This window comes from Egretta garzetta, unplaced genomic scaffold (genome assembly GCF_000687185.1).
Source record: "Egretta garzetta isolate BGI_Z169 unplaced genomic scaffold, ASM68718v1 scaffold143, whole genome shotgun sequence".
Lineage (NCBI taxonomy): Eukaryota > Metazoa > Chordata > Aves > Pelecaniformes > Ardeidae > Egretta > Egretta garzetta.
In genome coordinates, this window is record NW_009259310.1 from 1207311 (window position 1) to 1230309 (window position 22999).

The following is a 22999-nucleotide window of genomic DNA, read 5'->3' on the forward strand; positions in this document are numbered from 1 at the left end:
AGGGAGAGGGGGAGGTGATGCCCGGGGGCCCCAGCCGCAGGCAGCCAGGCACTTCACGCCCTCTCTCCTAGGACTCTGCACTTGTCTGCAGCCTACAAACACACAAACCGATGATGTGTGTGTTCCTGCTTGTGCATGCATGCCTGGCTGACTGTGCGTGTGCGTGCACGGGTGTGCATGTACAGCTTTCGCATAGAGAGCGTGTGCGTCCGGTCTGCAGTGGCTGTCTGCTGCCAGGAAGAGCCATGTGTGGGCTCGGTGCCCGAGGGGAGGGATGGAGCTGATGGGTGTAGGCAGGGATCCAAGAGTGCTCGGGGGGAGGCTGCAGGTAGCTGACAAGACCTGCATCCCCGGTGCCCTCCTGCACACCCCCTGCCATGTGCCAGGGCCACTTGGGAGCTCAGGTAGTGCTGGACCCCAGTCCTGCCGGGTGATCACCAGCACCCTCTAGCCCGGTGCAGGGGAATAACTGCTGCCCGGAAACTCCCCGCTGTGCCCGGCGAGGGCTGGGACTTCCCACCGACCTGGTGTCACAACCATGTCCCTGCGGTGCCCGTCTCTGCCTGAGCAGCTACTGGGGATGGAGGTGAGCACAGAGCACATGTCCCACCAGGGCTGCCCCTGAACTTTCCTCCCTCTTGTTCCTGGCACATCCCCATCACCTTCCTGGGCCACCTGTAGTCCTGGGCTTCCCTATCTTCTCCCAGGAGGACACCACGGGCTGCTGCCACCTCTCCAGGCTTCTTACATTGTTGTCCCAAATTCCATCTGCCCCACTGGCACCCACCCCCATGGTAAGACTGCCCCGCAGATGGGGCTCCCGGGGCTCCCAGGGCTCCCTGTGTTACCCTGGGTCCTGCCTGTGTCTTCCACATCCTGCCCATCCTCTCCCTCAGGCCTTTCATCTCTGCATCTCGGAGCCCGGTGGCTTCTGACCCTGCCTTTCCGTAAAATTAATCTCTCGTGTCCCCCTGCCTCCACTTGCTGCTTCCCAGCTGCCTGTGACTCCATCACCACATTCCTCTGTCTGCAACAAGTGTGGCATTTCCAAATTAATACAAGGAAATCCCTTTTAACCCATAATATCAGACTGATTTGCGGCACCCCACGCTGTGGGCTCATGCTGGTATAAAAGCCTCAGTTGGACTCAACAAGGGCCCTGACATATCTCTGCCAGGAATAGCCAGACCAGGAAGAAAACCCCATGGAAGATCGAGCCAGGGCAGTGCAATGCTATCGGCCAGGCTGAGCTCGCAGGGAGAAGTGAGGAAATGGCAGCCCCCCTGCCCGCCGCCGCAGCCCGCACCCTGCTTGCCAGTCCCTGGTGCTGGGTGGCCCCGGGGCTGCTCTCTGCCGGCTTTGCCTATGCTCCGGTGGCTGAGCACGGCTCCTGCTCCCTGCCCTGCTCTGCTCTCCCCTCCCACCAGCTCCATGCTGCTCCCCCAGCCCTGTGAGCGGGGGCTGGGGCTGCGGGTGCCCACCCCAGTCCCTCAGGCACATCCCTTGTGTCAGGAGCGGTACGGCAGCCCCCAGAGCCCCCGTCCCCGCAGAGGGTTTGGAGGTGGGGTGGCAGCGCCTGGCACGAGGCTACTTGCGTGCTAACACATGCAGCATTCGGGGCAAGCCCCATGCCGAGAGCCGTGTACGGACTTGAGGATGGCCAGGGAGACGTTCTGCTTCCACGGGCTGTCCTTGCGCATCCCGATCCCAAAGCCAGAGCGGAAGAAAAGCTCCCCCGTCGTCACCAGGTCACACTTCTGAGAGGCCTCGAACTCCAGCACTGCTGAGTCCCAGATGAAGGCGTGGAGCTTGCTGGACACCAGGAGAGGACAGACAGGTAAGGCTGGGAAGCCCAGCCCATCTGCAGCCACCACGGGAGCAGCGAGGGTGCTCCCAGCCTCAATTAAAGCACTGATTAGCATCGCCCTCCTCCCAGCAGGGTCTGTGTATGTGCTGCTTGACTTGGCAAAGTTTTGGAGGAGTGTGAGGGGTTTATATGGGATTCGAAGCCACCCAGCCTCACACAGAAGCAACCGCAGAGGCCAGAAAGGGAGGCCATGGACAGGGCCAGGGCTCTGAGTATGCCTTTCCCCACGGAGACCTTGTGCTCTCCATCCACAGACCTGGCATGCACCAGGACTGGGCAGGTCCCACCAAGCCACGCTTTGACTGCAGCTCCCCCCAGATTTGCATCACCCCTGCTTGCTCCTCCAACTGCAGCCGCCCCCGACTCTTCCCAGCATGGCCAGACAAGGTGCTGGCCCCACTCACTTGTCCCTCACTGCCTGGATGGCTTCGGCAGCACTCTCATAGTTGTGCTTCTCCATGTGCCGGTACATGGTGCTCAGCTCCACCTGCCGTCGGAAGTAGATGTCCACTGAGCTCTGCTTCACCGTGGCGTAGATGAACTTATCAGAGGGGTTGCGCAGCTGAAAGGCAAGGGCAGGGCTCCTATTTCTTTTGTCCTTCATCAACCAAACTGGCTCACCCCAAAGCTGTGTTTCCTAATTTCCCATCCCCTTCAGGGACCTGTTTCCCAGAGAAGACCTCGATCTCCTCAGCTCCGCTGAGGACGCCATGGGGCAGTGGATGCCATGGGGCAGTGGGTGCTCTGGGACCATGGTGGTGGGGCCCGGGATGTTACGGAACAGGGACACCATGGTGCTGAGGATGCAGGAGGCCTGCGGCTGCCATGGGGCTGGCAGCACCGCGGGCAGGGGGTGCGGGATGCTGTGGGTCAGTGCTGCTGTGGGGTACAGTCCGGGCTGATGAGCTGTGGCTGTGTCCTTGCCAGAGTAGGAAATGGGTTTGAGGCATGCCAGTATCTGCTGAGAGTATTGACTGCACCGCAGGGACAATTTCATTAGTTATAACTCATCCATAATGAATTGTTTCCTCGTTGGTTAGCGCAGGCTCTCCAGGAATTGGCAGGCTGTTTGGCTGGGTATGTGCTATTTCTGGACAAGGTTTTCCCTGCTGATCCCTGTGTCTGTCCATTCCCACCCAGCACAGGGACTCAGACCCACCAGTGACAGCCCCAGGCAGAGCTACCCAGGGCTCAGCCCCCTGGCACAGACCCACAGCCATGCTAAAGCTGGGCTCTGGGCACTACAAGCTGTATTGTATGAGCCAGAAGTTACCCACTGGAGGCATCTCCTGCTTCTCTGCCAGGAGGTGGACAGGGAAGGGGAAAGCAAGTGAGTGGTTGTTACCCGAGGGTCGTTGATGCCCGTAATTCTCTCCTCAGGCCGGTCTAACACCAGGAAGGCTGCCAGGTTGGCAGTGTATGAAGCCACGATGATCATAGCGAAGCCAGCCCACACCATGCCAAGAATACGGGCAGAGAAACTTCGGGGAGCACCTGGAGGGGGAGAGGCGAGATCAGACTGGCACAACAGGGGCTTGAGTTGGTCACCAAAGCCACATCCATCCCACATGAGACTGATGGCAGCTGCAGATATGCCCCATCTATTTGCTCTGCTGACAGCTGTGCAAGGGGCTCCTGCACTGCAGACGGCAAGGGAACCCCACACCTCCTTCCAGGGCGTGATGGGTCTCACCCTGAGCAGATGTGTCACCCCGGGTAGGAGAAGCAGCCCAAGGAGGACCTGTTTCCCATCACTGATGGTAAGAGGTGGCAGGATGATCCGCACAGGCAGTGCCGCACCCCCAGCATCACCGAATCCCCCGCAGCCCCCTCCAGGGAAGGGTCAGGGGATGAGGGCTCTACCCATTGACTGAATGGTCACCTGGGGACATCAGCCCTGCTGCAGACAGGAGGTGGTGGAGGGGCGCATGAGCTTCCCCCCAGCCCAGCCTGCCCCCTGGCTCGGGGCCAGGGTTGCAGGGCAGAGCCGTCCCGCTGCGTGCTGCAACGCACCTTCTCCGATGCCAGAGTTCAGCAGTACTCCCCAGGAGAACCACATGGCTGAGGAGAGGGTCAGGGCATCTTCCTCCTCCTCCTCACTGTTCACTTTGAACCTGCCAAATGGGCTGGAAAACAAGACAGAGAGCTCTTCTCATATCCCTTATCCTGGCTCGCAGGCCTCTGCTGGTCCCTAAGTGTCCTGATGCAGCCCTGCGTCACCCATCCCTACAGGCTGTGCCTGTGCCCCAAACAGCTCTTCAACCTGATGTCCCACTGCCTTGCGTGTCCCCTCTGCTGATCTGCAACCCTGTCCCACTCACACTGGTACTGGTCCCATCACACTTCTCCCTGGGCCACAAAGATCATCCGATCCTGGACATCTCCAGCCTCTCCCACTGCAACAGAGGGATCACTGCAGATTGACTGCAGAGCCTCTGGGCACAGGGCTAACAGGGGGACACACTCCCTGCCCTTCAGAGGAGCTGCCTTGGGGTCAAGGAAAGGGAATAACTCAGAGCCTGGGAGGTGACGGTCCCCTTGGCCAGGCATCAGCATGACACATGGTCTGGTTCCCCATATCCAGGTGCCGAATGCCCCACACATCCATACGTCTCAGCTTAGCAGCAGCCAGAGAGGCCAGGGCTGGTGGGGCAGAGAACATGGGTTTAGCTCCTGCGAGAGCCTCCTGAAGGGCTGCAGGGCTGTGCCCGAGCAAGACCCTGTGGGTCGAGCACCTCCCTGTCCCCTCCAGCCCTTGGGTGACCCAAAGCACACTCACCTGAATCGGTCCAAGAGGTACAACATCACTGCCACCACGTGCACAGACAGCCCCACCAGCAGCCAAAGAGTGCTCTGAAAAGGCTGCATGAATGAGTCCAAGGTGCTGCGGGGGATTTCCTAGCACACAGGAGAGAGGTGAGCAGCGCTGGCACCCGTCCTGCCTGCACCCTGCCCGCCTGCCTAGACCGACAGGGGCCCCTGCCCTGCTCCAAGCTCCTCCTGCTCTGCTACACAGGAAGGCTCAGGGTGGCTGAGACAAGACCCAGCATTAAAACCAGCCATGCGGAGGCTGGCGTCCCCCAGCAAAGGCTGGGATATGCAGTGGTTGCCCTGGGGCGGGCAGGGGGCAGCGCCTGGGGAAGCTGGGCATGGTGTGGGCACAGCATGTGTCTACAAGCTGGGAGCAAGGGGCACCTCCAGTGTTCTACAAAACATCCCAGCCCAGCCCATACCTTCTTCACAAGGATGGTGAGGCCCTGGTACTTGAAGGGCTTGGAGAACTCAATGTACTGTGCCCGCTCGTTGTTGATGGTGAGGGGAGCCACAATCATGTCTGCTTGGCCGCTCAGCAGCTCCCCCATCATCCCATTCCACTCCTTCTTGTTGCTGTTGTTAACCTGCCAGAGAGCCAGCACAGGATCAGCCCCCTGCCCTGGCAGCTCTCCCCCACCAGCCAGGACCCCCACATGTGGCAGGTACCCTGCACTGCCCTCCCACCCCACCCCTGTTCCTGGGGGTGTTTCAACACGATACAGGCAAAGAGGTATCACAGGCTGCCCACACTCACCCGCTCTTGGGTACCAAATTTACCATCAGCCACCAGGTGAACCTCATAGGTGAAATTCATCACCCCTGCCAGCCGGATGAGCAGGTCGATGCAGAAGCCGTAGCAGCACAGTGCCACGGTGGGACGGCCTGCGGGCGGGAGAAAATGCGGAGACGAGTGGAGGCAGCCCTTTGCCAGGGACCCCATGCAGGATCCATGTCTGGCCCCAGTCAGAGCAGCCACCTGCATGGCTCTGCTTTCATACAAGATGTAATCATTATGGTGCTACTGACCTACTGTAGGGGATGGAGGGGGCTTGATACACAGCGGCTGTGCTGGAGGAGGGCTGACATGAACCCATAAGGTCGAACACAGCCCAGGACGCAACTCGGGGCCAGGGGGGTGGAACTGGGCACAGGGAAGCGCGATGGGCCAAAGGGATGCACTTCAGATCGATTTGGGCAAGCCTGGCGTTGCCAAGCAGGTCACACACCCACAAGGTGCACAATCCTAATCCTGAAAGACTTTCCATAACAAAATGGTTTGAAACTGGTGGCGTTAGCACCAGTGCAGCAGGTGCTAATGTGCCCTGGGGTTCTCGCTTCTGCTTGAGATCAAGGCAAAGAGAACTGGAGCATGTCAGGAGACTGAAACATGGGATGCAATCCCCTGCAACAGCCCTGGAGCCCACCCAGAAGAGAGAACGGGAAAGTAATCTGTTGGGGTTAAAAACCTGAATCCCAGTGCCCAGTTACAGCATGGCACTACTGTGGGGCTGAACTGATGGGGGAGTGTTTGCGGGCTGAATGTGCTGTCACCTTTCTGTCCCTCATCCCTCCCGTGTGACTGAGCACCCTCCCTGGGACCCCTCCTTGGGACTGGGAGTCTTCATCAGCTGGGTGGGCTGGGGCAGCCCCTGCATCACCACCAGACCCAGTTACCTGGGATGGTCTCGTTGGGTCCAGTGCAAAAGACCTTTTTCACAGGGTCTCCATTGATGGTGAATTCCTCCCTGCATGTCCCATCTGCTTGCGTGGGCTTCACATACACAAAGGGCTCTTGATGGATCGTCACAATCTGTGGGATGAAGTACAAAGACCTGCTTGTCTCCGTTTCCTTCCAGAGCTATCTCCCCCTGAGTGGGGACCTGGGCTGCCCTCTCCATGCAAGCACGGCCAAAGCGACATGGTGCCCTCCTCAGCCATCATTTCACACGTGAGACCATTCAGCCCGTCAAGCAGGGCCTGGCTTTGACATGGGGAACATTTGCTTTCCTTGCGCCCAGGATGAGGAACGGCCATATCAGCCTCCTCCTTCGTGTGGCGCTTTTACCTTGGCCTCAAAGCCTTTCACACCCCTCTCCCTAACAGCAGGCCGATGAGAGCCACCATAGCCAGGATTAGTGCCCCGAATGGTGCTCTAGGCACTGTCACACTGCCCCAGGCTAATGCAGAGATTTCAGTCCTGCCCTGGAGCTTTTCAGTAAAGCAGCACCCCAAGGCATCTGCACCACCTCTGCAGGAGAGGGCTTGTTGCCAGTGGGAATGTGGGATTTCCCTTGCCCGGACAGCAGGACAAATGAATGGTCATACTGGTACAACAAACCGGCTCAGGATCCAGCCACTAAAGTGGCTGTTGGCCTACACTGAAGGGAGGGGCATGAGAAGCAAAGCAGCTGTCTCCTTCCAAACCAAAGGATGCCTGCCACCCTTATCTAGTTTGTCTCCAGATGAAAGTTGTGCTCCAGCTCGGAACACCCTCCAGTCCCTTCTCTAAGTTGTCCTGCTATATCCTCTCCCAGAGGGCAGGTGCCCTGGGTTCGCAAATGCTGCTGGCAGCTGCAGAGGCAGCAGAGGTGGGAGGCAGGTAAGGTCACAGCCCTGCATGCAGAGAGCTGAGGACACCTGCCACCCCCTAATGCCGTTTGCTGTTACCTTCAACTTGGTCGACATCTGATAGCCTTGAGGTTTCTCAGTTTCTCCCCCTGGCCAGATAATCTTCCGGTCGTTGGTCAAGACCTGTGATCAATCCCAGAGGAAGGAGAGAGACGTGAGGCCATAGATAGGCACCCCAGTGCACACATCCCTCCTACCCAACCTGTCCAGGCCTTACGTACGTGGCTGCCGTTGTAAATCCCAACTTGGACCAGTTTCCGATTCTGCAGGTTCATGATGCTGTAGTTGGCAAACTTCCTGTCCCCATCCTCATTGAATTCCACCCGTCCAGTGACACCCTCTGAGTATTTGGAGGACATCAACACCCTATGGAGAGAAACACAGTAGGGCCAATGTAGAAAACCTGCTGTGGACATTGGAACACCTAAGCAGGCATCAGAAAGTCTTTCTCTCAGTTGCCTGCCATACAGCCACTACTCTACAGAAGTCCAGTCAAGGCTACCTATGGTCTGTTCATAGCCCCGTGGTCATCCCCTCCTGGTGGATGGAGTCAGCTTCCCGTATGTTCCACCACCATATGTGTTGTCATTGCCCCTTGTTTTCCACCAGGTCAGTCCCATTCCCTTAAGGAATGATCTGTCCCACAGCACCCGAGGACACCTCCCTCTGGGGGTCCCTTGGGAGCTGCATCCACGTCACCACTGCTGGTGCTTCTGTCTGGCACCAGCCCATCACAGCCGGGGGAGCGCCCCAGGCGCACAGCTACACCACCAAGGGGGAAACCAGGTCCCAAACCCTGGAAAGACTATAGCGAAGGCACAGAAGAATTGCCTCAGCCACTTGCAGTGCACCATAGATAACAACTTTGAATAGCTCATGCCAAAAATCGGGACACTGTGGAGGAAGCCAGAAATTTTTCTAAAATGATCTCCAGGGTTTGCAGGTCCCATGCTCAATGGAACCCAGATCTATAGAAAGGGGATCCCACAGACACCATGACCATGTCTGCAGAGAGCAACCCCTGGCACAAGATCCTGCTGCCAAAAGCCACACACTGGTGCCAGGCTGCGTGCTGCAGAGAGCAGCCCTCCCACACAAGGAGCCATGCTGCAAAGGAAATTGCTGCTTTACTGGACCCAGCTGGCAGAAGAGGCCCTTGTGGCTCTAAAGTCTGCAGTGATGCAGCACAAACCCCTACACAGCACAAAGACCAGGTTCTAGGACGCGCAAGCAGCATCTGCCTGTCACACTGCCCATGGCAGCGAGATCCAACATGCACATGCTCTGATCTGCTGAGACCCCGCCAACCAAAACCAAAGCACTGGTGTTTGCTACACTGCAGAGCAAGCCTGTCCCATGCACGGAGACCTCTTGCCCCAAGTTCTGCTTGCAGCACGCTGACCCATGCTGCAACGTTCAGCAAGAAACGTGTCCGCAGCACTGAGCTCTGTTTTAACAGAAATATCCCCCTACCCTGGCTTGGCAGAAAACCCCCTTTCTCCCCTCTTTCACCCACAGAATTAAGATCCAGACCAGAGGAGATCATCCCTCCATGGCCCCCAGACCTCTTCCTTGTGGAGTTGTTCCCTGCCCACACTGATGCCAGCTGCTAAAGCATTGCCCAGGAGAGCATGGATTGGCATGGACCAAACTGGTGCCAGGCACCAGGATGATGCCTAAACAGCCCGGACAAACTGGGGACCAGTGCCTGAGCTGGTTTTCTTGGAGACATGTAGCCCTCACATCTGAATCATGCAGGAGAGCCCAAGCAGTCCTGCGCCACATGCCTCAAAGCTTTGGTGACAGATACCCTGAGCAAAGCCACCACGTTGCCCTTTTTCACATGCTCCCACTTTTCCCGCTCTCCCCCAGCAGGTCCTCTGCTCCCTCCAGCAGGACCCTTCCCCAAATACCTCTTGAAAAGGGGGCCCGTCTTCCAGATGTTGGTGTTGCCCACGCAGCCCCGTGGCGGGTCTGTGATATTCTCCTTCTCAAACAAGTCGTGCACGGCCTGGGCCACCACCGCGACAGCATCGCTGATGTGGGCTGACTCGTTCTTCCCATTGATGAGCTGCAAACCGATCACTCCTGCCGCGAGCAGAGGGGAGAAGGCACGTCAGCAGGGCACGCCAGTTGTCCTGGCATTACTCCCACGTGGAGGGCTCGGGGGCCAGCAAGCATATGGTCATGGGGCTGAGGACCCCTCAGGACAACGACACGGGCTGCTGACACCCCATGCTCCATCCCCATCCTCTTGACCATGCCTTTCCCCAGGTGACGGTGAGCTGGATTTGGGGCATGGCAGTGTGGGCCAAGGCTGCTGCCTTCCCATGAGGGCAAAGAGAGTGGAGAGCAACGTGTGGGACCCTCCATTTGCTCAGGACCACTGTGGCATTGCGTTCCCCCAGCCCAAGGGGTCCCCGGGAGGGCAGGTGCCACTCATCTGAGCTCCAGCTGGCTCTTCTGAGCCCGGCCAGCAGCGGGACGGGCGCCTCCGGCAGGTGCCTACCATCAGGGGCGTAACGCAGGGCATTGCCCGATATCTCCCGTTCCCCCACCAGCCACACGTAGCCGGAGCCCGTCATATTGAGCATGGCTGCTGATCTGTACACCGTGGCCGCATCATCCTCACTGCAACGAGAAGAAGGGAACGGCAATGTGGCTCCAGGTGCCAGCTGGCCCCTTTTCTCCTGTATCGGACCCCAAGGGGGTGGCAGAGCCAGGGAAAACACAACCCCAGGCAGCCCTCCTCTGATAACTTCTTGTGTCGGGCAATGGCTAATTCCTCGATGCAATGGGAACCTTCCTCTCAGCTTCATCTAACCTCCCAGCACCCAGCACTGCTGAGCACCTGCAAATCTGGCCCATTCCTTATTGCTCACCATCAGTAGGCATGGGAGCAATAAGATTCCCTTCCTTCATGGGTGGATCAGGATATGTCCTCAGTAACTACTGCTGCTTCTGCAGCTGCTAACACTTTGCAGGACAAGTGGGCATCTCCACCGTGCTCGTGACCGCAAGCTCCCTGGCCAGCAGCACGCACAGCACAGCATCCACTGCCTCCCTGGGAAATGGGGCTTTACATGGATTTTCTCCCACACTCCTTGAAAGAACAACACGCTCCAAATCTGCACAGGCTCGGCACTGGGCAGCGTTGCAGAGGGGAGAGTGAGGAAATGGGAGCAGGGTGGGGAAGGGACGGCTCTGCCTTACCTGGCAGAAAGGATGATGACACGAGCCTCCAGCTCCTTAGCCTCCAGCAGCAGCGATGTCACATTTTTGGTTCCAGGGTCAAACTGAAGCACTTTCTCAGCCTGTGATTAGTGTGAGCAAAGCTGGTTAGTGTGGGAGCCCCAGGCCTGCTTGTGAGAGCCATGCTATCTAGAAAAGGGTCAAGAGAATTCATTAAACTGCACAAAAGTCTGCTAAATAAGGTTGGTTATAGCTACTTTTTTCTTTTTTCTTTTCTTTTCTTTCTTTTCTTTCTTTCCTTCCTTCCTTTCTCTTTTAAGGTTTTGGCTTTTTGGGTTTTTTTTTTTTTTTTTTTTGCACTGTGCATGCAAACTGAAGTCAATCAAGACCCAAAAAGAGGCGTGCATTGAACAGGAAAGAGAAAAAGGCTTTGAAATGCAATTGAAAACTCAAACGAGTGTTGTTTTTCAAAAACATGGGAAATGAAAAAAAACAGATTGCACAGGGTTAACCTTTGGGAGTAAAAGTGAGCAACTTACACCAAGGAACCGGTTCCTTTGGGGAGGAAAGGGGGTTGGTTCAACTTTTCAAAAACAAAAAAACCAAAAAACTTGCAAGTTAATTACTGGTTCACATGCATGTTTCAAAAATAAATCCTTCCAGGGTCAGCTGGCTAGGTTTCCATTCTCAAGTCCAAACCAAACTATCTCAACATAAAAACGTGCTACCAAGAAACATGGTCATGGATCTTTTTTTTTTTCTTTCTTTTCTTTTCTTTTTTTTCTTTTTTTTTTTTCTTTTTTATTTTTCTGGTGGCTGTGGCTATTTTTCATTTGCTAGTTAGGTTGGTGGGCGGCGTGCATTTCCATGCATATATACCTTGGGTCCTCGCTTGTTGTCATAGGAAAGTTGGTCGAGGTTTTCATAGTTCCTTTTTTTACTCTGATGAATAATGTGCACAGAGAAAATATGTAGACACAGAAGAATATTATAAACAGTTGAAAATGACGTGTAGTAAAGCAATCCAACATCCACCTCCTCCTCCACTGTTTGCTAAAGGGTCTCTATAACGCTGGAGCTCGCAAAAACCACTATCAGGAGAGAGTGCCTCAGCTCTCACGGGAGCGTCAGGGTGCAAAGCCGTGTCGGTTAGAGCAAGCCTGGGGGTCACAGCTGTGGCGATGCAGTTGCATTTCCCGTGTGGGACTGGGGAATTCTTCTGCAAGAAATTTTTATCTTAAACTCAGAAACAATCTATGCATCTCTAAGGGCCTAAGTGGTGGGGTTTCCATGGAATTACTGTGGAAGTAAAGGACAAAATGTTGTGTACGGAAAGTGCTGGATAAATGCAAACTGTTACAGTTAATAGTATTAGCATTACTACCGTCGCTATTATCATTACAATCCTGTTCACCCTAAGAGAGTTCACAGCAAATGAGGTGTCTCAGCTGAACTTCTCGCCTCCCACAAGGAGGGAGCAGCTCTTTGGAGCTCTGTTGCTGTCCAAAAGAGAAAGAAAAAGCTCGCTACGTCCCATGTTGGCTCAAAGCGTGGCAATATGAAGCAATGGTGATCATGGGATGACATTGCAGCTTTTACCTGGTGCTTGGGGAGGACCAAGGGCACCTCATGGCTCTGCGGCACATGGGTGGCCCTGGGAGGTGCAGCTGCTGGAGACCTTGGTGCCCATAACCTGGCCCTACGTGTGGCTAGTGGGGCTTGCTGCTTGGTGGTCTCCATTCTGCTGGCTGGAGCATTGCTCCTGGACTAAGGGCAGGTGGCTCAGCATGCACTGACCCTGCAGATAACGGAGCGGAGCAGAGAGCCTGCTCCCCCCTCATCTCCTGCCTGAGCCACTTCTGCTGCTCAGCCCTGAAAGGGGCATGCAACCAGCTTCTGGGGGCTTCCTCTCCTCCCGGCAGCATCGTGGGCTGACGGCCTCCGCTTTCAGAAGCCTTGACCCTGCAGCAGCTTGCACAGAGTCCCATGCATCTTCCTGGGAGCAGCCCCTCCGGTCATGCCAATAGCAGCGACTTGACTGCCTGCAGGGCAGTGCTTGGCAGGTTTTGGTGGGACACGGTCTGACCTCTTCCTCTTGGCCCCGTCCCACCCCAGCTGGGCATCCCTGATCTGTGTGTATAGGGTACGGGACATGGGTCTATTCTAATCTCCATTTCGCAGCATCTTTTGGCAATCGCAACTGACCCCTGCCAGGAACCCGACCCTTTGCATCCCAGTAATGCAAGGGTTCATGTTCCCAGGTTGCTTCACAGGCAGCCAGGTTTACCTCTGCATCTTGCTTTCAGAATTGAATAGCTTGTCTCTTCCTGAGTGCTCAGACCAGTCTTTGGTGGGACATTTTGCCAGGTCTCCCTTTCTGTGCCGCTGTGTGATCTTTCCTTTCTTTTCCTTGGACACAGCCCGGCAGCTTTTTCATTGCTCAAAGAAGTTGGGTACTTGCAAGGAAAAGTATCTGAGGGGGTAAAATCTGCTCGGAGCCCAGGTCTGCCTTCAATTCTGATGATGTCCATGGCAGGGATTTCCACAATGGCTTCTTAGAGTCTGCTCAGAATGCAGTGAGACCTGGAGTAACAACTGCCTCCAGGGGGAGCAGAGCCACAGCAGCAGGACAGCGTGAGTGTTCTCCAACGAAGAGACTTTGGCCATTTTTCCTCAGGCACCACCAATTTACCTGGAAACTCAGTCATCCATCTTGCAGCCTCCAGCCACAGATCACCTCATGTGCCCGGGATGGGCTCACAAGCAAAGTGAAGCAGAGTCTTGGGTGCAGCAAAGCCGGACCTGATGGCACCTGACAGCATCTCTCTCCCCCTGACCCCATCTCTGTTGCCAGAACTAGACCAGCAATGTCTCGTCTCTTCCCACTTTTTCTGTGTGGTCCTGCAGCAGTTCCCTCCTCCTCAGCCCACACAGAGACCCACAAATTCAAAATTCGCTTTCCACCATGTTCTCCAGCATTCACTCAAAAAATTACCACTTTCATGAACGTCACTGTCCCAGAGGAAGGGAGCCAGCACAGCAGGGACCTGTCACCTCTGACTTGGACAAACTCTAATTTTTCACAGTGTCTGGCATTCCCCCCTGAGCCCGAGCATCATCGGTGCAATGGTGGCCCTGCCCAGATGAATGAGCAGAGTTGTTCTGGGATGAAGCAGTAGCTCCAGGCTGAGAATTACTGCAGGCAGACCAAAGGCAAGGCTAGCACAGGGGGTGCCCAGCCTGGCCCGAGTCCTGGGCTCCAAATACTGTCTTGAAGTGCAAATCCACACACTGGCGCAGACGCCAAGGGACAAGCCATGCTCAGATCCAAGACCTCATGTGGGCAGGTGAGCCTCTGCCCCAGCCCCAGCTCCTTGGGGGCTCTGATCCAAGCCTCGAAGAGGTCAAGAGCAGGTCTCCTACCCGGCTGGGCCCCGGGTACCAATTCACAGCTTGAAGAGTCAGCACACCAGTGATTAGAAGAGCAATTAGCAGAAGAGACTAAGGAAGAGAGGAAAGGCCTGATGGAGGAAATCTACCTTCCTGACCAGTCTGACCAGCCAGTTTGACCAGACCAAGCTCCTCAAGGAAAAAGAAACAAGATGCTGAGGCACATCCCAAAGAGAAGACAAGGTGCCGTACCATCACAGAGCACATGCCCCAGTCTGGAGGATGGCCAGGGCATTTGCAGTAGCCCAGTGGCTGCCAGGAGGCACCAAGACATATCATAGATGCAGCAAAAATGTGGGGCAGATTTGAGGACGGACCCTTTGTCCCCCATCTTTCAAGCCCCGAATCTCAAAGGCTTTCCTGTAGGATGGGCAGGCTGAAGAAGAAATACACCCTGCGCCTGGAGGCATTGGACAGAGCGAGCAGGGAGTGGAGGCGTGAGAGGGAGCAGCAAAAGGGGAGGCACGGGATCTGCAGGAAAACAGAAGGTGGAAATCAAAAGATGCAAGGAATGGGGTGACAGATTGACAGTGGGAACAGCCTTTCCACCCACAGCTCTCCCTGGACAAGGGACGCTGTGCTGGGAGGAGGCTTTGGAGAGAAATACTGGCCCACTGTCACCCAGTGGGAAGCTGCCTTTGGGGGCAGGAGGATCCCACCGTGGTTGGTGGCACACCAGTGTCTCATGACAGTCCAGGATGCAGCAAGGATGAAACTTCTTGAAACCCACCACCAAAACCAAAAGCCTGCTGGTAAGCATGGCTTGTGCCAGCCTGCACCCCACACCAGCTGTTCCTCACTTGAGAAGAGGTGATGAAGAGCAGTGGCAGGCTGCTCTCGCTGGTCTCTTGGCTCAGCTGCCAACTCCAAGCACAAGAATTGTTTACAGCCACATCTCCTCAACAGCCAACTGCCAAATATCCAGCAGCTGCCGGAGGGGCTGGAGAAGAGCAGGTTGTGGTCCCTGCCTGTGACCCAGGGGGGAGCAGCCAGGAATGGGTGCCTGCCCTGACGCTGCTGGAGACTTGGAGATGGGCTTGGACTCTGCCCACCCAAACGGGACCTCACCCTGCCCCGCGCAAGAGGATGTGATGGGACTTCACCCCGTAGGGCAGGAGATGGTTCCTTGCCTTCCAGACAGGCGCCTGCCTTTGGACCACTGCAGCTGAACGGCTCCCTGTGTTCTTCCCTGCTTGGTGTGAATGCTTGCTCAGTCCTTCCGCTCAATGGCAGCAGGCCTATGGTAGTCCTTCCAAATTTCTAGCAGGCTCAGGGACCTCCCCTGCCTCCCTCCCTGCTCCCCGCATGGCCCTGAGTACAGGTGCAGTGCACCTCCTCGATAAAGCTGCTCCTGCCAGCTGCAACCGACCTCTCGTAACAGCATGGGGTGTCAGGAAAGCAGCGTTTGGCATGTGCTTCGATGGAGATGGGAACGGGGGCGTCAGCCTGCAGCCGCAGAGCTGACAGCTTTATAGAGAGGGTGCATTATACCTCCGTGCATCAATGCGCCGGCTGCCCTTGCCCCTCCTAAGGCACTAAGGTGAGCTCCACTTAGCCAATTCAGAAGCTGCTTTTCGGGGTTGGTTTGGCACTGCTGGGTCTGCCTGGCCCCTGGGTGGCTGCAATGGGGCAGGTGCTTCCCTAAGCTGAGCGACTGGTCCTCTCCTTAGGTGGGAATCTTGGGCGAGGCATTTGCAGAGCTCCAGGTTATCCTTCCCTTCATTTTGTAGTCGATTTACATGTAGGAGATTTTGACCATGGCAAAGCAAGTGAAATGAATAAAGTACAAAGTTCTGTCAGGTACTAGTCAGACACTGTTGATGCTTTAAGCATGTTAGCCATGTTACAATGGAAAGAAAAGGTGTTTTACATACAGAAATCTACATACATACAACAGCCCGAGACTTCTAGTTTTGTTGTTGTTGCTTAAACAAAGCTACAAGACAATGTTCAGGAACTGACCTTGGACTCTCTCTCCTCCAAGAGGGTCTCCAGCTTCTTCTGTGCAGCACGACCTTCGTGGTCGTCACTGACTATCAGAATGATGTGATTCCAGTTGAAGACTCTCATCATCTCAAACCAGACGTTGGCCTGGTGAGAGTATGGTGGGACCGTCCGCAAAAAGGACAGGTGGATGCTCTGCAAGGAAGAACAAGAGCTAAACATAGGCTGGTTGGGTCATTGGTGCGTCTCAGGGACCAGGCAGGTTTGCAGGGACAGGGCTGGGATCACAAGGCCAAAGAGGCAGAGCAGCAATTTTTGGTAGACCCCTTGGTTGCACGCCTTGAGCTAGCCTCTGGGACCTGCACTCCTCTCTACTGGCTGAGAAGTGAACCCTGGCTACAGTTTTGTACCTCTCTGTGGTTAATCCAGCACATGGGAGAGAGGGTTTTCTGCTCTGTGGTCTGTAAAGACGTGGTGAAGAAAAGCCTGTCCAGCAACGAACGGTCAGCAACACTCAGTGCAAATATAGCCTTTCCTCTTGAGTTTTTGAAAATATTACTGAGCAAAGGACATCAAAAAGAAAACGAATTCCCTTCAGAGAGCGACAAGGGCCAGCTGCAGGGACGCGCAGGTATATATTAGTTATTTGTCACAAGTTCAGAAAAGTGGTTTTATGATGCGCTGTTCGGCCGTTTCTAGGTCAGCTTGTTCTGCAGCAGGACGCAGGAGGCAGCTCTGGTCCCACGCCCCGGCTAACCTATCTGATTTGGTTAAAGCCATCATTATGGTTGGATGATTGAGCAATAGCAATTCCAGCCTAATTAAGTACAGCGCTCTTTGGGGAGCAATTGGACCAAAAGCTGTAGCTGACAGAGAGGTTTCAAAAAAATGCAGCTCTTCCAAAAGGCCCTAGAGTCAAATATTAGAAAATGAAAGCACTTACGCTCAGCATGGGCGCTGCTTGACAAACCAGCTACATGCTGGAGGGGGGCAGAAGTCTGAACAGGAGGGGACAAAATGGAAAGCACCATACCATTTCTTCTTTAAGGCTGAGATTGTCCTCTGGACCAAACAGGGCTTGTCCAGACCTGGGCATCCAGGGACCTGACCCAGCATGGGTCAGAAATGTCCGAAATGGCCCAAAGTCTGCTGGACTCTAGAAGAGGAGGGGTTTTTGTGTCAACCATGGGTCTGCACAGGAGGGATGGGCAGACCAGATCATGCCTTTTCCTAACACTCAACACAACAATAAAGTCAAAGCGAACCATGCAATGTACAGAAAGCACTGCAAACCCCCTGACCCCTTCAGGTCTCTGTGGTGGGACAGTGTCTCTGTTCTGCTGCCCTGGCCCAAAACACAGAAATGAGGGAGGCAGCAGCAACAATACCAAAGCACTGGAAACATTTCCTAATTCCTGAAGACCAAGAAGAACTGTGGATGTTCAATCGAAGTTTAAATGAAACGGGAGAGCTGTAACAAGCACCTCAGAGCCGCGGTTTTGTATGACTGATACAAACATTCCCAACTACATGACGAGCAGGAGCAGGGCAGCTCACCCCACAAGCCCAGTGCTAACCAGTGGGATGGGGAAGAGGCCCCATAGGGACAAACAATGGAAGGAGAACTATGGTGTCCACTCTTTGGAGTCAGCAGAGACGCCCAGGTATTTCCAGGTCCAGCTCCACAGCCTGGGCCAGGGCAACACTAGATGGGTCTGAGCATTTTCAATTTTTAATTCCTCAGCAATTGTAATTGCTTTAAGGAAATCCATGGAGATGGAAAATGGAAACGGGAGAACAAAATTGGAAAAGAAATGAAAAAAGAATGAATAGCTAAGAGTAAAAACAAAAATCAGAAAAATACAGTCTAAAAAAAAAGAAAAATCTAACAAAATTATTTCAATCCCTTTTTGAAATGAAAGCATCTTTGAAATTTCAATACATTGCATCAGATTATTTTCTAGTTTCCCAATCAACTTGCAAAAATGCCATTTAGGCTGACTGTGGCTTTCTGGAGTGTTGTAAATACAAATCACTGGGTTCAGATGAACAAGTTTTACTGCAAAGTTGTTGGAGAGCACCTTGGTTTAACAGTTCAGGCAACTTTGCTTCCTGAGGTGGTATCAAAGGGCCATGGTCTTGCTGTGGTGGTATCTCAGCTCTCAGATTACAGAATTGTGGTTTTTAGATAGGATCATGAAGGATAACTAATGGCAAATGCTGAGTCGAGATTTTGGGATGCACACTCTTATTCAGTGCTCAGCTTTTGAAGTACCCGGGACTCCTCAACTTCTCTGCAGAGCCCAAAGACTAGCAGAAAAATGAAAGCAGAGTCTCCCCAGAGGCTAAAAAGTCCAACCTGTGATGTGCAGAGGCAGCTGGGAGCCAGCCCGTGTGTGATTTGGTGACCCCTATCACAGCACGTGCAGTCACAGGTCTCTGCAAACCCCTCTGAACCCAGAGCAGAGTTTTCCTGGCCATGGGCATGGGCATGTGGGGCTGTGCTGCAAAGTATGTGGATGCAATGATTTTTGCATCACCTTAAGCCCTTTTTTAGGCAAATAGCTGTTATAAAAACCTGATTTTTTAATCATGACTCATCTCAGCTGCACCGCTCATCGCACTGTCCCTGAAGCACTGCTACAAGTGCTTTAACTCGGAGCTGTCAGGGGTGGTAACCCGCTCCCCTCAGATCAGGCACACAGCAAACATGCTCCTCTTTACAAATCAACAGTTCACCTTGTGTGATGTTGTGCGGGATTCCCATTGTTTGCTCTCCTCCGAGCGTGCCTGCTACCTGCCGGGAGGGCTGGGATGTGAGCGTGGGAATCGCTCAGCAGACCCGAGCTGAGGAGCAGCTTTCTCCAGTATCCTCCTGTCCCCTCCAAAACCTGATTCCTCAGCCCTGCGCTTCCTCACTTAAATTTACTTCTGCAAAAAGTAAGTAAATAACAGGATTGGGACTGAATCCAGGCTTCCATGTGGATTCAGCTCAGCAGAAACCCATGGGGCTGAAGCCTAAATGCACAGGGAGTGAGCATGGTTATGAGGCTGGGGACATGCGCTGGGTCCAGCCTCTTAGGGACCGCAAATTATTAGTGGTCTGGACTGTGTTGACATGAGTATGCATGAAGAGGGGCTGAATTTGAGTAGGTCATGTGTGTGCATGCATGCATGCATGTGTGCAAGCGAGGACTCTGTGTATGCGGTAAGCGTGAGCATACACACGCCAAAAGCACGTGTGCATGTACCCACGAAGGGAACAGGCGTGGGTGCTTGAATAGCTGTGCAGAGTCTGCACGTAGCCATGCTGTGCCTGGGGGAGGGTGCATGTGTGGGTGCCTATTGATGGAGTTCAAGTGCATAGGGGAGCGTGCAGGCAGGGCTGTGGGGACACCAGGCAGCGCAAGTCTGTCCACATAAGGACCATGTACAGGTCCATGAGTGAAAGGTTTGCTGTCTTCTTTACTGCTGCCTGCCTAAGGGCTCATCACAGCTCACAGTCCATGGCCGCAAGAGTAATTTTTCCTACAGGCTTGAGGAAATGATGTGCTTTTCTTTCATTACCTATGGAAATAATGTGGTCAGTCCCCCTTCTAGCAGTGCACCCCAAAACTGAGCTGAATGGGCAGTTTCAAGGAGATTGAGAGAGATGCCAATATGTAAGTTCCTGGTAATTTAGCAAAAATCATCAGCTGGGTACAGAAAAGAAGCATTGGCCAGTGTCTCCATGGAAGACGCCTGGGCTGCTCTGCCCAGCCTGCCTGCCTGCCAGCACATGTCTCTCCAAGCCCCACCAGGGAGCCCACTGCCCCGCGAGATAGCTGCGGACATGGGAGGGAGCCGAGAGAACTCTACAATAGCTTAGACATGTGCTGGGAGGGATTTTAATGGGGACAGACATACGGGGAGCTCAGGCGCAAATGCATCATCTGCCTTTCCCCGCAGTGCCTGGAGCAAAGGACTTGTGAACCTCTGGGGAATGGCCCAGCACCGCAGCAGCAGCCCTGTGGAGTGGCGGGGCTGCTCCGTCCTCCATCCAGATTGAATCCTGAGAGCCCGTGAAGAGCTCTCCTCCACTGGGATGAGTGGGCTCCATCACTGCCATCAGCACAGGCTTCAACGCACAGAGCCCCTCATCTGCCCTGAGGCACTGCAGGCCACCCCTGTTGGTGGCTGTGAAACCCATTCCGGGGGCAAATGTCTCTACATGATATCAACCAGCCTCCTCAGTGCCTTCTTGCAGGTCCTGACCCTGACCTCAGTCGAGAGGAATCACTTTTGTCCCCACTTATGGTGCAGCTTCCCATGCTGACTAACACCGTTCCAGCTGAGCATCGGTTGCCAGTGACACCAGTAATAAAGAAAAATACCCCTCTCGGTGAGTGGTAACCCCGGAGGGCATGGGGTGGTTATACTGAGACAGGGAACCAGAGGGAAAAGCCATCCCCAGGCCCAGGCTGGAGAGAGAGAAAGGGAGAGACAGACCTCATTTCAACTACCAGGACCAGGTGCTGGACACTAAAATGGCTCTCCAATTGCAGAATGACTAAACTCCATTTTCCTTCTCTTTCAGCAGCAGAGCAGGTCTCAGGTAGGAGCCACCCTTGGTCCTCTGCTGCACCATGTCTCTGCTGGGGGGGTGGTGTGGGGCACAGCTCCTCGGGGCACCCAGCACGTCCCTTCATCCCCATCATGTAGGTGTGGACGTTAGAATCAGAGAATCCCAGAATCGTTTAGGTTGGAAAAGACTTTTAAGATCACCAAGCCCAACCGTTCCCCTAACCCTGCCATCCCACCACTAAACCCTGGCCCTAAGCACCTCCTCTGCCTGGCTTTTAAATAGCCCCAGGGATGGGGACTCAGCCCCTTCCCTGGGTGGCCCCTTCCAGTGTTAGACCAATGCAAGACCTTCCTGGCTCATGAGCTGTGCTTTTCCCCATGAGCTTCACTCTCATGCTCTCAGTGTCATTTCATATTTTTCATATTGCCAAGATGTCAGTGTTGTTTCATTTTTTTGGCTGAGATGTAAAGGAGGTATAAATACCCGCAGTGACACACGGGGAACAGAAGCACGAAAGCAGTAGCCCAGCCTGCCTATTCAGGGGGCCCAGTAGGAGAAGATCAGAGCATGATTTTTGCAATGCTCAGTCCGTGAGGTGTCCCTGAAGGGTTCTCCATAGTGATGGACACTGCAGTGATGGGTCCCCCCCTGCTGCCGTTACTGTGAGATCGTCCTCCCTCCTCTTGCACCTTCCTGCTCACCCAGCTCAGAGGTGGCTGGGACTTTGTAGACCCCCTTGCCGTGTCTGCAGGACTGTGCTGCATGACATGAGGATGTTGGTGAAGAATCAGGTAATGATTTCATAAGATGTATGCCCAAGGAGGCCAAAAAAAGGCTGCCAAGTCAGAGTGCTCAGCTTGATAACTACAATACCATTTCTAGAACAAATAGTTCTTTGGATACTGGGAGCCATAAAGCTTGCTTCCCGCGGGTGGCTTTGTTGAAAGACTGGCTACAGCTCGCGGACCACTGTGCTCAACTGGAAATGCTCTGAGAGCATCAAAAGGTACTGGGCAAACCTGCCCTTGCTGAGGCCCACGCCTTTCCTCAACCTGGCAGCTCAGCTTTGGGAGGACCATAATTAACTCTGAGACTTCAACCCCCTGTGAAATTTAGCTAAAATTGGCTGATGCCTTCAAAACCAATCAGGGGCATACACACAAAGTGATCTTACAAGCTTGTTTCCATAGAAACTAAGCTGAAAGATATAATTTCCTGAATTTAAAAAAAAAAAAGGGTAGCTGATCAGTGGAAACCAAAAAGGGAACCAGCTGAATGTCCCTGTGTCACACCAGAGAGCCATCCCATGGCTTCACACCCCTGTTCCCCACTGCCCTCTCACCTCTGCTGTCCCCTCCAGCTCCTGCCAGTCCGTTCTTCAACATCATAGAATCATAGAATCATAGAATCACTTTGGTTGGAAAAGACCTTTGAGATCATCGAGTCCAACCTTTAACCTAACCCTGCCATCCCACCACTAAACCACGTCCCTAAGCACCTCATCTATCCTTCTTTTAAATACCTCCAGGGATGAGGACTCTACCACCTCCCTGGGCAGCCCATTCCAGAGCCTGACAACCCTTTCGGTGAAGAAGTTTTTCCTAATGTCTAGCCTAAATCTGCCCCCGTTCCTCTGTCCACCCAGCCCCTGCCTTTGCCCCATCTCCTGCCTGCGACTCTGTGGAGAGCTCAAAGTCCTCAAGCCCCTGGTTGTCTCAATGGGAAGGAGCCTGAGCAAGAGGCCTGCCAGGCAGGAGCGCTCGAGAGGTGAGACATAGAATCATAGAATCATAGAATCATAGAATGTTTTGGGTTGGAAGGGACCCCTAGAGGTCATCTAGTCCAACCCCCCTGCAGGAGCAGGGACACCGCTAACTAGATCAGGCTGCTCAGAGCCCCGTCCAACCTGGTCTTGAATGTTTCCAGGGATGGGGCCTCCACCACTTCTCTGGGCAACCTACATGCCCGGCCGCAGGCAGTGTGGCCAAGTCCCTGCCAGGTGAGCACACCCCACAGCCCTTGACCTGCCCAACACCCCCAAATATTCAGTGGGGAGCATCTCCTTGCCACTGCGGTGGGTTGCCACTCCAGCTCCTCCAGCTTCGAAGTGAGCCAGATGGGTTCCATGAGCCACTTTTGCACAAAGCATGTTTTAAATGGGGAAAAAATGGCCAAAGCAGAGTCTTCCGGGGAAGCTCCCGCCCTCTCAGGGTAAGCACGCAAATTCAGCACAAGGTCGTGCTGTGGAAAAGGCAGCCAATTTCCTTCGGTGAGCACGGCTCTGTTGAGATGAAGCTGGACCGATAACATACGGGGTCCCCTCTCCCTGCCATCGTGTGCACTGTGACAAGGTCCCTCTTGGTGACATTGCTGTTCAGACCCATCTGCTCCTCATGGCAGCGTGAACCAAGTTCCCCCTGGACATTTCCTACCTGCTGCCTGCCCTCTCCCTCGGTCCGCCAGCTCTGCTACCATCCCTTTCTTTCTAATACTGCCTGACCAGACCCTGCCAGGGCAGGAGGGCCCTGGCAGCCACCACT

General features: G+C 54.3%; 1 protein-coding gene across 1 annotated transcript in view; it reads right to left on the bottom strand.

The window, feature by feature from the left end:
• The window catches only part of GRIN1 (glutamate ionotropic receptor NMDA type subunit 1), a 41076-nt gene that overhangs the window by 10572 nt on the left and 7505 nt on the right, over positions 1-22999 (bottom strand). Inside the window, exons 4-18 of the mRNA XM_035891874.1 lie at positions 15914-16090; positions 11381-11443; positions 10523-10623; positions 9819-9940; positions 9223-9397; positions 7531-7675; positions 7349-7432; positions 6356-6491; positions 5436-5563; positions 5101-5265; positions 4647-4765; positions 3881-3993; positions 3213-3361; positions 2272-2429; positions 1651-1812 (exon numbers count right to left, since the gene is read on the bottom strand). Of these exons, the coding sequence (XP_035747767.1) occupies positions 1651-1812; positions 2272-2429; positions 3213-3361; positions 3881-3993; positions 4647-4765; positions 5101-5265; positions 5436-5563; positions 6356-6491; positions 7349-7432; positions 7531-7675; positions 9223-9397; positions 9819-9940; positions 10523-10623; positions 11381-11443; positions 15914-16090 (1997 nt within the window). The remainder of the gene's footprint in view (positions 1-1650; positions 1813-2271; positions 2430-3212; positions 3362-3880; positions 3994-4646; positions 4766-5100; positions 5266-5435; positions 5564-6355; positions 6492-7348; positions 7433-7530; positions 7676-9222; positions 9398-9818; positions 9941-10522; positions 10624-11380; positions 11444-15913; positions 16091-22999) is intronic.